Below are 14,767 nucleotides of genomic sequence, written 5' to 3'. Positions count from 1 at the left end.
TGGCTCTCCCAAGGCTGTCAGTAGTTCTAATGGAATATTGTCTACTCCCGGGGCCTTGTTTCGACTCAGGTCTTTCAGTGCTCTGTCAAACTCTTCACGCAGTATCGTATCTCCCATTTCATCATCATCTACATCCTCTTCCATTTCCATAATATTGTCCTCAAGAACATCGCCCTTGTATAGTCCCTGTATATACTCCTTCCACCTTTTTGCTTTACCTTCTTTGGTTAGAACTGGGTTTCCATCTGAGCCCTTGATATTCATACAAGTGGTTTTCTTTTCTCCAAAGGTCTCTTTAATTTTCCTGTAGGCAGTATCTATCTTATCCCTAGTGAGATAAGCCTCTACATCCTTACATTTGTCCTCTAGCTAACCCTGCTTAGCCATTTTGCACTTCCTGTCGATCTCATTTCTGAGACGTTTGTATTCCTTTTTGCCTGCTTCATTTACTGCATTTTTATATTTTCTCCTTTCATTAATTAAATTCAGTATTTCTTCTGTTACCCAAGGATTTCTACTAGCCCTCGTCTTTTTTCATACTTGATCCTCAGCTGTCTTCACTACTTCATCCCTCAAAGCTACCCATTCTTCTTCTACTGTATTTCTTTCCCCCATTCCTGTCAGTTGTTCCCTTATGCTCTCCCTGAAACTCTGTACAACCTCTGGTTCTTTCAGTTTATCCAGGTCCCATCTCCTTAAATTCCCACCTTCTTGCAATTTCTTCAGGTTTAGTCTACAGTTCATAACCAATAGATTGTGGTCAGAGTCCACATCTGCCCCTGGAAATGTCTTGCAATTTAAAACCTGGTTCCTAAATCTCTGTCTTACCATTATATAATCTATCTGAATCCTGTCAGTATCTCGAGGATTCTTCCATGTATACAACCTTCTTTTATGATTCTTGAACCAAGTGTTACCTATGATTAAGTTGTGCTCTGTGCAAAATTCTACCAGGTGGCTTCCTCTTTCGTTTTGTACCCCCAATCCATATTCACCTACTACGTTTCCTTCTCTCCCTTTTCCTACTGACGAATTCCTGTCACCCATGACTATTAAATTTTCGTCTCCCTTCACTATCTGAATAATTTCTTTTATTTCATCATACATTTCTTCAATTTCTCCGTCATCTGCAGATCTAGTTGGCATATAAACTTGTACTACTGTGGTAGGCATGGGCTTCGTATGTATCTTGGCCACAATAATGCATTCACTATGCTGTTGGTAGTAGCTTACCCACATTCCTATTTTCCTATTCATTATTAAACCTACTCCTGCATTACCCCTATTTGATTTCGTATTTATAACCCTGTAGTCACCTGACTAGAAGTCTCGTTTATCCTGCCACCGAACTTCACTAATTCCCACTATATCCAACTTTAACCTATCCATTTCCATTTTTAAATTTTCTAACCTACCTGCCCGATTTAGGGATCTGACATTCCACGCTCCGATCCGTAGAATGCCAGTTTTCTTTCTCCTGATAACAACGTCCTCTTGAGTAGTCCCTGTCCGGGGATCCGAATGGGGGACTATTTTACCTCCGGAGTATTTTACCCAAGAGGACGCCATGGTCATTTAATCATACAGTAAAGCTGCATGCCCTCAGGAAAAATTACGGCTGTAGTTTCCCCTTACTTTCAGCCATTCGCAGTACCAAAACAGCAAGACTGTTTTGGTTAGTGTTACAAGACCAGATGAGTCAATCATCCAGACTGTTGCCCCTGCAACTACTGAAAAGGCTGCTGCCCCTCTTCAGGAACCACACGTTTGTCTCGCTTCTCAACAGATACCCCTCCGTTGTGGTCGCACCTACGGTATGGCTATCTGTATCCCCACCAACGGCAAGGTCCATGGTTCATGGGGGGGGGGGGGGGGGGGGGGGGGGAAGCTATATATAGATTCAGATGATAATACGCTTTATCATACAATGGTGTAATGCTAGTCTTTGAATTGGACACCACTCTGGTAACTTGCGTGGCCCTTAAGCATCCCTGTTATCCAACAAGGGAGAGGAAAAGCGAACTTAGTGATTAATGTGGAATTTAAACCACATGTAATTTCTGGCGAACCTTCACATAATCGAGAGGTCAGTATTGAGGTGGAAGGTAGTTTGGGAAATCTGGTTTCCAGACACGTGCTTGACCGACAGGCCCGACAGTTTCTGGTCGAGGTTTGCTGCTCTCTGGAGTCCCAGTGGCAGTTTACTTTACTGCTTTTCCTGCCCGATATGCCCTCCTCTGTAGCCGATAAGCTCACAACTCCCAACATTTTGGTGAGATGTCAGTCCAGATGGCAATTAAATAAGAAACAGATAATAATAAACGTATTACATGCTCAAAATTATTTAGTGATAACAAATTACACTACTGCCCATTAATTTCAATACATTCTGGTATTTCAGATTCAAAACACAAATCAAACATTATTTCTCACAAAATATAATTATATTAACCTCCACATATATAACACAATTACAATCAGTATATTTTACTTTCATCATAGTATCTTCTTTATTTAATGACTGCCTCACAAACTCGAGGCATGCGGACAATCAGTTTTTGTAGGTATCGTGAATCTATATGATTCCACACATCCTTAACAACATTCCAGAGATGTTCCTTGCTGGATATATTAACTTCCCTGAGACATCTGTCCACTTCATCCCAGACCATTTCAATGGGATTACAATCAGGGCTTTGAGATGGCCATACCATATCATTCAGTACTTTCTGTTTTTCCTTTGGTGCAATGTAGTTCGTAGAGTGTGCCGACCAACGTTTTGGGTCGTTATCCTGTTGTAAGGTGAACCCTTATCCTATTAAGCACAATCCACTTTGTATTGCACTATACTGAAGTATGTGGTAGTACTGCTTCTGATCCATACATCCTTCTACTTTCACAATGTCACCTACTCAATCTCTGGCAAAAGCTCCCCAAACCATAATAGAACTTCCACCGTGTTTAACTGTAGGTAGAACACACTCCTGGGCTACCCTTTCCACTACAACAACAAATATTGTCCTTCTGGTTCTAAAAATCGAACTTTGATTAATCAGTGAACAGCACCTTCATCACTCTTATGATGTTCAATTATGATGTTTCCTAGCCCATTCAGGTCCCTTCTGTTTATCTGCCTTAGAAGGGATTTTCTTGCAGTGACACAGCCGTCTTCTGTCAGTCTCTTTTTTTACTGTTGAAACAGATATTGTTGTCATGTTCATTTCTACCAATTCTGCATGAATTCGGAGTACTGTTCTGAATCTATTTCTCTTACTTGTAATTATGATATATTTATCATCATTTCTTTTATGAGGTCACCGTGGTCGTGGTATGTCCTTGGTGCTACCTGTTGTTTTCTGGCAGTTGGGTTCGGTTGGGTTGGGTTGGGGGAAGAGACCAAACAGCGAGGTCATCAGTCTCATCGGATTAGGGAAGGATGGGAAAGGAAGTCGGCCTGGGGAGATTTAGGGATACCACGGAAAACTTAAATCAGGATGGCTGGATGCGGGACTGAACCATCAACCTCCCGAATGCGAGTCCAGTGTGTTAACAACTGCGCAACCGCGCTCGGTTTTCTGGCAGTGAAGAGTGTATTCCACTCCCACTATAGACACATTACACTGTTTCGCAATTTGGAGACGAGATAAATCTGCATGGCTAAGTGCTACAACTGCAGCATGTTTTTCTATGGGTATCTCCACTCGTGGAGCCATACTAGCGATGTGCACACTTCAGTGTCATGACGTGCAGAAACCACATGTTATGTATCGTAGCAATGCTTGCCATTCTCTGCGGACATCACACCACTACAGGGAACAACACAGATGCACCAAATGCAGCATCCGTCAGCAAATAGGTAAACAAACATATCAGATAGATACATAATGTTTATGTACACAACATTGGTTGTTGGATACTATTGCATCTTGCTGACTAAAAACAAAAATAATGACACGTGTACAACTGTTGCACTATTCTTTGCTTCCTCGATCATATGTGTAGTATTAGACCTTACCTACAGAGAACTAGATGGCACTTATTGGGTGTATTGAAATTAATGTGCAGTAGTGTATACACTCAAACATTCCTTGTGAATCAGTCTAACAATTAGTGAAAACTGTACCAAAATACTTAAAGCAGTAAGAGATTACTCAAACACAGACAAAATGCTGCGGGAACTTTTAATACGTGTACATGTTGACTGAAAATAAACTGATGACAAAAAAATCATAAGAAAACCAGGAAAGAATTTTGCGACGTCTGAAAGGATGCAAATTAAGTTAGCTTTAAATACACACTGTAGTGGTCATAAGAATTAGTTACCTCCAAGATTGGACGTGATGAGTTGATGTCAGCCAAAAATGCCGTAAGGTGACAAAGATGTCATTATCATTATCGCAGGAGAGCTTCTGTAAAGTTTGGAAGGTAGGAGACGAGGTACCGGCAGAAGTAAAGCTGTGAGGACCGGACGTGAGTCGTGCTCGGGTAGCTAAGACAGTAGAGCACTTGCCCGTGAAAGGCAAAGGTCCCAAGTTCGAGTATCAGTCCGGCACACAGTTTTAATCTTCCAGGAAGTTTCATATCAGCGCACACTCCACTGTAGAGTGAAAATATCATTCTAGACACATCCCCCAGGCTGTGGCTAAGCTATGTCTCCGCAGTATCCTTTCTTTCAGGAGTATCAGTTCTGCAAGGTTCGTAGGAGAGCTTCTGTAAAGTTTGGAAGGTAGGAGACGAGGTACTGGCAGAAGTAAAGCTGTGAGGACGGGCTGTGAGTCGTGCTCGGATAGCTCCGTCGGTAGAGCACTTGCCCACGAAAGGCAAAGGTCCCGAGTTTGAGTCTTGGTCCGGCACACAGTTTTAATTTGCCAGGATGTTTCATATCAGCGCACACTCCGCTGTAGAGTGAAAAACATCATTCTAGAAACATTTCACTGAGTCTGAGCAAGGTCATGTACTAGGACTATGAGAAGCTGAATGTTCCTTTTGTGATGCTGCAGAAAGAACTGACTCAAATGTAGCCACTGTACACGACTGCCAGCAGACAACTATGTGGCACTACAGAGGAGGAAGGCTGTCACATCTGCTGTGGGGCTCTGGTGTATTGTACTGCATCTGCAACAACGATTTGAGCAGCAATTGGCACCACAGTGACACAATGAACGGTTACAGATTGGGTGCTTCATGGACAGCTCCGAGCCAGACACCTCGTAATGTGCAATCTGCTGACCCCAAACTACTGCCACTCGTAACTTCGGTGGTGCCGAGCAATAGCTCAGTGGACTGCATGGTGGAGGTCTGTGGTGCTTTCTGACGAAATCTGGTTCTGTCTCTGTGCCAGTTGTGGTCATGTGTCGGTTAGGAGGAGGGTAGTTGAGGGCCTGCAATGACACCAGACCTACACCTAAAGATACGATCTGGGATGCGATTTCGTGACATAGCGGGAGCATCTGTTATTATCTCGAGCTCTCTGACTGCAAATTTGTTCGTCAAACTGGCGATTCGACCTGCCGTGCTGCCATCTGTGAACAGCATCCCACGGCTGTTTTCCAACTGGATAACGCTCGCCCACACACTACTGTCGTACCCTGACGTGCCGTACAGAGTGTTGACACCTCGGCATACTCTAACACCGGGTCTGTCTCTGATGAAATGTACACGGGACATTATCGGACGACAACTCCAGTGTCATCTACAAACAGCATTAAAGTGCACATCATTTATGACGGTGGCCGAGTTTAGGTTCGTTCTGCACATCTGACGTCACAAAACACAGTCAGCCAATGAACAGAGAACGACGTTGCCAGAGCTCGACTGCAGTGCAGAGCACAGACGAGTGTCTTCAGTTTTAGAAATGTTCAGTGATAAAAAAAGTAATTGAACGAAAGCAGTGTCTTGATAGCAGACTTTCTTTAATAAAAAGTTTGGAAAAACATTCTTTATACCACTTGCTTCATATTCTATTAATTAATTAAATCAAACAGGCAATAAGCCTCCTAATTCAGGCGATAGCAACGGAAGGTGTTTGTATCATTCTCATGAACCAGATACAGAACAGCGGTAGTTGTTTACTTCCTGTTGTACTTCGACAAAACGTGAGTAATTCATAGTCATACCAACAGTGTTTGTCGGTATTTTGCGTGATATTTGAAAGTTCTCTGGGAGAGGTATTGATCGACGAGCTGCGATAGTGTGATGGTTAGAGTCTATGACTACTAAGCGGAAGGTTAAGAGTTCAAACGTTGTTTGGTGCTTAATATTTTCTTTATTTAAAAACAATATCAAAGTGTATTACTTCATGAGTTTTACTCGTCTGAATGTAATTTTTTGAAATTTCTAGTGGCAACTAATATTGACCATACGGAAAGTATACGCTATGGACTTTTACCTCTGCAAACTCTTCAAAATTTCGTGCAGTGGCTTACTACATCTAATGCTGCGCAATAACTGCGTTGAACATCGAAACAAAATTAAGTCATTTATGGGGGGAAGGTATCACTCAATAAGTTGTGTAAAAATAAAAATTTTGGGCCAAAAAATTTTTGTGAAATCGAATGATAAAGTGTGTCAAAGCAGTCAAAACACCATGTTTCTGCACAGGCGAGAAGTGCAATGATGACAAAATGCTGGAAGCACGTCTCTGTAGCAGCAAAAGGGTTAATGCGGCCGTGGTGGCTTTATTTCATAAACTGTGTGCTCCCCCTAAACGAAAGATTGCGAACTATTTACTATGCTGCTGCTTCTCTTGGCGCGTACAACTGGCAACGCAGCAATCTCCCGCATCTGGGCGGGCATGCGCGAACCGCCAAGATAAATGAATTGAACTATAGGAGTCCCTGTATTCACCAACCAAGTGCAACAGGCACTGAACTCCATCACACAAGCTGCCATCCTGCACCTATACGATACAACACATGCACGTTTGCATGCTCACATTCAACATTCTGTTGATTACACCTGTTATTAATGTACCTGCACTTCATATTTGCAGTCTCTTATCTCATGCTTACATTAACGCGTGATTTTGTAATGTTAATCACTTAAATATGGTCCCTAGCCAAATGTATTCCAAAAATTTCATTACCCCACATTCATTTTTTTTAATGTGACTTTTCTCAGCACTGTACTATTTTCACACACTGCCAAATGTAGAGTATGTCATCAATTAACAACAGTCATCTCTGACTAAAAAATTTTGGAGCACAGTTCTAAAAATGCAATTAATTACTCCAGTCCTTTACTCAAAGTTGTCAACTGAATCTGAACATTTTTTACTAGAAGGATATGTCAATAAGAAAGCATATAAATACATCAAAACAAGTTTTGCATCACCTCTGTTACAAGAGTTCTGGAATGTGAACGGAAAATTGGAACAGAGATCAATATTATCATTTCCTCCCTTTTTATTGCTCACGAAAACTACATATTGCATGTTGTACCACCATGCAGCGACGCATTTAGAGGTTGTGGTCCAGATTGCTGTACACACCAGTACCTCTAATACCCAGGAGCACGTCTTCTTGCATTGATGCATGCCTGTATTAATCAAGGCATACTATCCACAAGTTCATCAAGGTACTGTTGGTCGAGACTGTCCTACTCATCAATGGTCGTTCAGCGCACATACCTCAGAGTGGTTGGTGGGTCACATCATCCATAAACAGCCCTTTTCATTCTATCCCAGGCATGTTCAATAGGGTTCACGTCTGGAGAACATGCTGGCCACTCTAGTCAAGCAATGTTATCCGGAAGTAAGTCATTCACAAGATGTGTACAATGAGGGCGCAAATTGTTATCCATGAAGACAAATGCCTCGCCAATATCCTGCCGATACAGTTGCGCTATCGGTCAGAGGATGGCAATCACGTATCGTACAGGCATTTCGGTGCCTTCTGTGACCATCAGCAGGGTATGTCGGCCCCACATAATGCCACCGCGAAACAGCAGGGAACCTTCACCTTGCTGCACTCTCTGGACAGTGTGTCTTAATGTGTTCAGCCTGGCAGGGTTGCCTCCAAACACGCCTCTGACAATTGTCTGGTGCAAGGTATACATGACAGTCATTGGTGGAGAGAACATGATGCCAATCCTGAGCGGTCGAATCAGCATGTTGTTGGGCCCATATGTACCGCGCTGCATGGAGTCGTGGTTGAAAACATGGACCACGCTGTGGACGTCGGGAGTGAAGTTGCGCATCATGCAGCCTATTGTGCACAGTTTGAGCTGTAACACGACGTCATGTGGCTGCACGAAAGGCGTTATTCAACACGGTGGCATTGCCGCCAAGGTTCCTCCGAGCCATAATCCGTAGGTAGCGGTCGTGCACTGCAGTAGTAGCCCTGGGGCGGCCTGAGGGAGGCACATCATTGGCAGTTCCTGTCTCTCTGTATCTCCTCCATGTCCGAACAACATCTCTTTGGTTCACTCCGAGATGCATGGACACTTCCCTTGTTGAGAGCCCTTCCTGGCCCAAAGTAACAATGCAGATTCAGATGCAATTGAACCATGGTATGATCATCTAGGCACGGTTGAACTACAAACAACATTAGCCGTGAACCTCTTTCCTGGTGGAATGACTCGAACTGATCGGCTGTCAGATCCCTAGGTCTAATAGACACTGCTCGTGCACAGTTGTTTACATCTTTGAGCAGGTTTAGTGACATCTTTGAACAGTCAAAGGGAGTGCGTCTGTGATACAATATCCACAGTCAACATCTATCTGCAGAAGTTTTGGGAACTGGGATGATGCAAAACTTTGATGTGTGTACTTTAATGAATATAACAAGTTAATAAAATTACTACATAATAGTTCCAGATATGTGGTACTTCATCAAGATTTCTATAAATCTAATGGCTATAAATTCACATGAATGCCAATAAGCACCGCCACCAACTTTGAGAGAAACACTGTAGGACCAGTAGATGGGACTCACTTGAGTATGAAGAAGGCGGGTCGCCATGGCTCGTCCTCGGAGGCGCGCGCCATCAGGTATCCCTGTCGCTGCGGGCCCAGCGGGGTCGAGGGGGGGCTCAGCTGCTCGTCCTGTACGCGCACCAGCGCGTAGTGTACCATCTCCTCCACCTGCAGCACACCCACTGAATCTGACAGCTGTACGAGCAAAGGAAATGCTGCCGTGTGGCTACTAAAGTTATTCTATTGGCAAACAATTATCAAAGCATTACAGCTTTGTTTGCAATCCACCTACAATCACTTAAATAACAACACACGTTATTACACCAAAAAACAGGAAAAGTTAAAATGTCCACACCTGAGTCATACAACATCAGATTACGTCGTATTCTGTGGATCCTGCGGAACACGGTCTGACAGGTGTGTAAAGAAAACAATCCACGAGGAGCATTCGACAAGTAATGCTACAAATCCTTGGTCTGAAAGTGGTTTAGTCAGGACCCCAATACACCATACTCTAATCTAAGCTGCACTTTTTTTTCTTGCTTTTGTAATCCGAAAAACAGCGTGCCACTTAGAATCGAGTGCAAAGTAAGCGGAAGTTCTGAAAAATGTTGGTAGGTGCCGCCACAACTAACTTCTGCCATCGAATACAAGTAGGCACACTTTGCATGCACAAAGATAAATACTGGTGCCAAAACCTCTGTGTCAGCAAATAAAATAAAAAAGTAGAAGACAAACTCTCTTCTCCGCCCCGAGTTTCGACTACTGCATTTTCATACATTATCCAACGAAGTAAATACAAATTCCGTACTGTTCATATTCGAATGCAGCAGCATTCCAATGTACTAAGAAAATCTGACTGGCAAGACTATTTGGGATGTTTGTCAATATGGCCAACTCTACGTTCTGATTTCTTTCCTACCTGTGAGAAGAGATGGTTGCTAATAGGAACTTTTATTAATTGTGAATGACATGCAGTATTCTCTTCACCATAAGAATAATACAAATATTTTGCCATGTATTCTTTCGTTTTTGCTGCTATCTCATTTAACTCCTGTCTGCCCAATAAACTACGAAACTAGTGTGAGACAACAGCAAACGCGGAAGAATATACATATCATGTCATGTTTATATTCGTATTATTCTTATGTCTAATAGTAATACAGTCAGAAATGAAGCACGGCACTTGACTATGTTTTTAAATATGAGATGACTCTAATTTCTGTGCAGAATGTAATGTACAAAAGAGGTGTCTGCTAAGATTTTCAAACTGAGAAAAATTTTCGCTAAACTCTCGTTCAGAACATCTCCTCTCATATGCAGTCTATTATTTGGTTCTTGTTGATCATTATCGAGGAAAGCAGCAGTGCAAGTAACAACAAATAGCACTCACTTGCCATTGTTTTGCTAATGAGACGATTCCTCCCTTTTCTTTAAAAAAACTGTAAAAGGCGGTAGCGTGCACAAAAGCAAGCCATGCCGTGAGCGGCGACAGGCCGTAAACACTCATTATCAGAATGCGACAAACAATGCATGACACAGTACAGTAATGCATTTTCAGCTTAGAGTGACGTAAACACCTATAACAAAGAGAACGGCACCTATCAGGTCAAACAAAAATAAGCAATCAATTCAAACCAGATGAAGCACGTGAAAATGGTAGGGTACCCGTATAAATACGGATGGAGCACCTGACACATAGCAATGGCTACCTGGTATAGCTCAACTGCTAAGCTTACGACTCGAACCAAACTACTGTAGCTGTATCGTCATTCGTTCGACCTAAATTGTGCCTCATATTACAATGGACCAGCTTTGTTTTGATTTGGAGGTGCGGCCTAAAACTTTTCTCGCCCCTTGAACTTCGAGTCTCAGATTTCAGGTACGGCTTAGATTCGGGAAAATTTTTGTCCTTGATTTCAAGTTTCATTTTTCAGGTGCAGCTTAGATTCGAGTAAATACGGTAATATTCCTCTTATTTTCGCTACGAAATGCTATTCTTCAACATAATCTCTGCCCTATGTGACAGCCTTATGCCACCTAACTGGAAGGGTCTGTATGTTCACACAGTACCACTGCACCGGTCAAAGTCGGAGCCGACATCTTCCTGCATCGATAGCCTCTCCACTACCCGTGTGCCATTTCCTGTGGAGTGTGTCCCAAAAAGACGGAAGTCAGAAGGTGCACAATCTGGGCTGTAGGGGTGATGAGGAAAACTGTCCGACGAAGTTTTATGGTGCGCACACTCATGTGAGACCTCGTGCTGTTGTGGGGGAGAAGTAGTTCCTTTCGCAATTTCACGGTGACAAATGTGCTCAAGTCGATTTCTCAGTTTCCTGACAGTAGCACAATACACTTCTGAGTGAATCGTTGCACCGTGAGGGGGGCATCAAACAGAATAACCCCTTCAGAGGCCAAGATGACTGTCACCACAAATTTATTATCTGAGGATATGGCTTTCAAAGTTTTCTTCAGAGAGAAGGTTGTGGGGCAGCACATTTTAGATTGCTGTTTTGTTTCTGGGTCAAACTAATGAACCCACGGTTAGATGTCTGTGACAATGTTCAATATAAAATTGTCACGATCAGCCTCATAACGTGCTAGCAACTCTGCTCAGAAGGTCCACTGTTGCTCTTTATGGTCTTCTGTTAGGGAATCAGCTCATATGAGATTGTCTGTTCATTCCAGCTTGCCAGGAGTCACAGCTGTGTGTGGCCAGCTGGTACACGGGGGATCAGATAGATCTGCACGACTTCGTTGCAATGGTGACAGAAGAATTGCTCAACGACTCGCCGTGCAATTGTACGCAGTCAGGTCTCCGTTGAAATTCTGGAAGTACGTACAAATTTCTGTGATGCTCTGGTTTTCCGCCAAATGAAACTCGATGACAGCTCTCAGCCTGGAAAGCACGCCTGTTACAGACACCATTTTGATAACCACGTATAGTGCAGCTACCTACTGGAAATTCATGAAACTATTGGGGCCGAACTGGGAATATCCCACAACAAACTCTGTAGTTTTTCAGCTGAAATTGTCATAGGAAAAAAAGTTGCATCGGCTTACTTATTGAACTCCACTCGTATTCCCGAGACGTTGTACAGTCACTGCAGCATTCCGACAACTCTTTACACACACTTCATGACAATGTCAAAAAATAGTGCCATGTATCTGTTACGTTGAAGTGTAGTGCATACTTCAGCACAGATTACTTAGCCTGCCATTTCTGGTATGTAACTTACTTTTTGAGGTCTGCTGATACTAAAGGCAACTGTCTCACAGTTTCTGAATTACTGTCCCCCCCCCCCCCCCCCCCCCAAAAAAAAAAAAAAAAAACAGAGGCTATATGTATGCCCGACAGAAGGACTGTGTTACTGTAACTATCCTACAATACAGGGTCAAATTTTGAATATTACTCATGTCCTCTAGCTTAGGCACATGAAGCAAATCAGTTGGTTTGTTTTGCATTAGATGTGGAGCACAGTCCCCCTTAAGGAGCTCACGGAGGCACCATTTAGCTCACGGGCGGTTCCTGAGGAAACTTGATAAACGTGCTTTTGAGTATCAAAACTGAGCTGCAGATTCGACGATAACTATGCACAGCATGTAGCTAAAATTTTTATAATATTTTCCTCAGATCGCAATCTGAAACTCTGAAAATTTTAATGATACCTTTATTCATCTCTGAGATGCAGAGGTTCAGCATTACCTTACATGTACATATAAAATGTGTGCGTAAATTCCAATGTGAGACGAAATCTAAATAACAAATAACTGCACCAAATAGCTAAAATTTTAATGAGATGATATCTATCTCTAAATATTTATCTAGAAGTGCCATCTTCCTATTTTCAAAAATCTTTATCTGTTATCAAGAACACCTAAAAGAACTGGTTTTTGGATACCAAGACCAAGCCTTGGATTCCAAGACAGCTATCTGCAGCAAGTGGCTGTAATTTTTACAATATATTGCGAGGACCCCAATATCTAACAATGTTGAAAATTGTCTTGATAGCTTTGTCAGTTTCTGAGATAAAAAGTTTCAGAGTTACCCTGCTTGCACATGTAGAATTTACATGTAAAAAAAAAGAACAGTGTGAATGAAAGCATAGTTTATAAAGTGATGTAGTATGGAGAAATATGTTGTAAAGTGTCTCCATTCTCATTAGAATTGTTCTGAACATCCCATGGTGTAGTACTGAAACACAGGAAAATTTTTTGTGCATGTAAAATTCAGTCTGAGGTGTAGAATTAGTTTTGCATTCTTTCAATTTCATACAAGTAAAAACTATCAAAATTTTACTGACTCACAAAGCTCTTTTCATACAAGCAACATGTCCTGCTGTACCAGTGGAAAGACAGGAACTGGCATTAAATGTTCCTATTGCAGCATGAAAAAGGCAAATATGCTCCTCTCTATTACAAGACTGACTGAACAGGGGGATACCAACTGCCTCATTCTACCTTCTTCGGCACCTACACTATGTGATCAAAAGTATCCAGACACCCTCAAAACCATATATTTTCCATACTAGGTGCATTGTGCTGCCACCTACTGCCAGGTACTCCATATCAGCAACCTCAGTAGTCATTAGACATTGTGAGACAGCACAATGGTGCACTCTGCGGAACTCACAGACTTCGAACGTGGTCAGATGATTGGGTGTCACTTGTGTCATATGTCTGTATGCGAAATTTCCACTGTCATAAATATCCTAGATCCACTGTTTCTGATGTGATAGTGAAGTCTAAATGTGAAGGGACACGTACAGCACAAAAGCATACAGTCTACCTTGCCTGTTGACTGACAGAGACCACCGACAGCTGAAGAGTGTCCTAATTTGTAATACGAAGACATTTATTTATCCAGACCATCAAATATGAATTCCATACTTCGTCAGGATCCACTGCAAGTACTATGACAGTTGGGCAGGAGATGAGAAAACTTGGATTTCACAGTCGAGCGGCTGTTCATAAGCCACACATCACACCAGTAAATGCCAGACGACGCCTCACTTGATGGAAGGAGCATAAACATTGGATTATTGGACAGTGGAAAAATGTGTGGACTGACAAATCATGGTACACAATGTGGAGATCCAATGGTAGGGTATGGACACAGCAAATGCCCAGTGAACGTCATCTGCCAGTGTGTGTATTGCCAACAGTAAAATTTGGAGGCGGTGGTGTTATGGTGTGGTGTGGTCATGTTTTACATGGAAGGGGCTTACACCCCTTGTTGTTTTGTATGGCACTATCACAGCACAGGCCTACATTAATGTTGTAAGCACCTTCTCACTTCCCACTGTTGAAGGGTAATCCGGGGATGGCGATTGCATCTTTCAACACGATCCAGCACCTGTTCATAATGCACGGCCTGTGGCGGAGTGGATACACGACAGTAACATCCCTGTAATGGACTGGCCTGCACAGAGTCCTGATCTGAATCCTATAGAACACATTTGGGATGTTTTGGAATGCTGACTTCGTGCCAGGCATCACCGACCGACATCGATACCTCTCCTTAGTGCAGCACTCCATGAAGAATGGGCTGCCATTCCTCAAGAAACCTTCCAGCAAGTGACTGAACGTATGCCTGCGAGAGTGGAAGCTGTCATCAAGGCTTAGGGTGGGCAAACAGCATACTGAATTCCAGCATTACCAATGGAGTGCAACATGGACTTGTAAGTCATTTTCAGCCAGGTGTCTGTATACTTATGATCACACAGTGTATAAAGATTTTTCAAAAACATTTAACATATTTGTGCTTTTTTATGCTGAGAGAAAAGGAGAAAGTGGCAGTAGGAAAGTGACAGAAAAGTAATAAATACTGGAAGATGATACACAGTGGTTATG

General features: G+C 42.6%; 1 protein-coding gene across 1 annotated transcript in view; it reads right to left on the bottom strand.

The window, feature by feature from the left end:
- Positions 1-14,767, bottom strand: part of LOC126295344 (pleckstrin homology domain-containing family M member 2) — a 260,206-nt gene that overhangs the window by 60,770 nt on the left and 184,669 nt on the right. Inside the window, exon 14 of the mRNA XM_049987814.1 lies at positions 8,934-9,082. Coding sequence (XP_049843771.1) covers positions 8,934-9,082 — 149 coding nt within the window. The remainder of the gene's footprint in view (positions 1-8,933; positions 9,083-14,767) is intronic.

The sequence above is a fragment of the Schistocerca gregaria genome, chromosome 11 (assembly GCF_023897955.1).
Source record: "Schistocerca gregaria isolate iqSchGreg1 chromosome 11, iqSchGreg1.2, whole genome shotgun sequence".
In the NCBI taxonomy this organism is placed as follows: domain Eukaryota; kingdom Metazoa; phylum Arthropoda; class Insecta; order Orthoptera; family Acrididae; genus Schistocerca; species Schistocerca gregaria.
The sequence above is the reverse complement of the archived record's forward strand: the minus strand, read 5'-3'. Positions and strand labels throughout refer to the sequence as shown.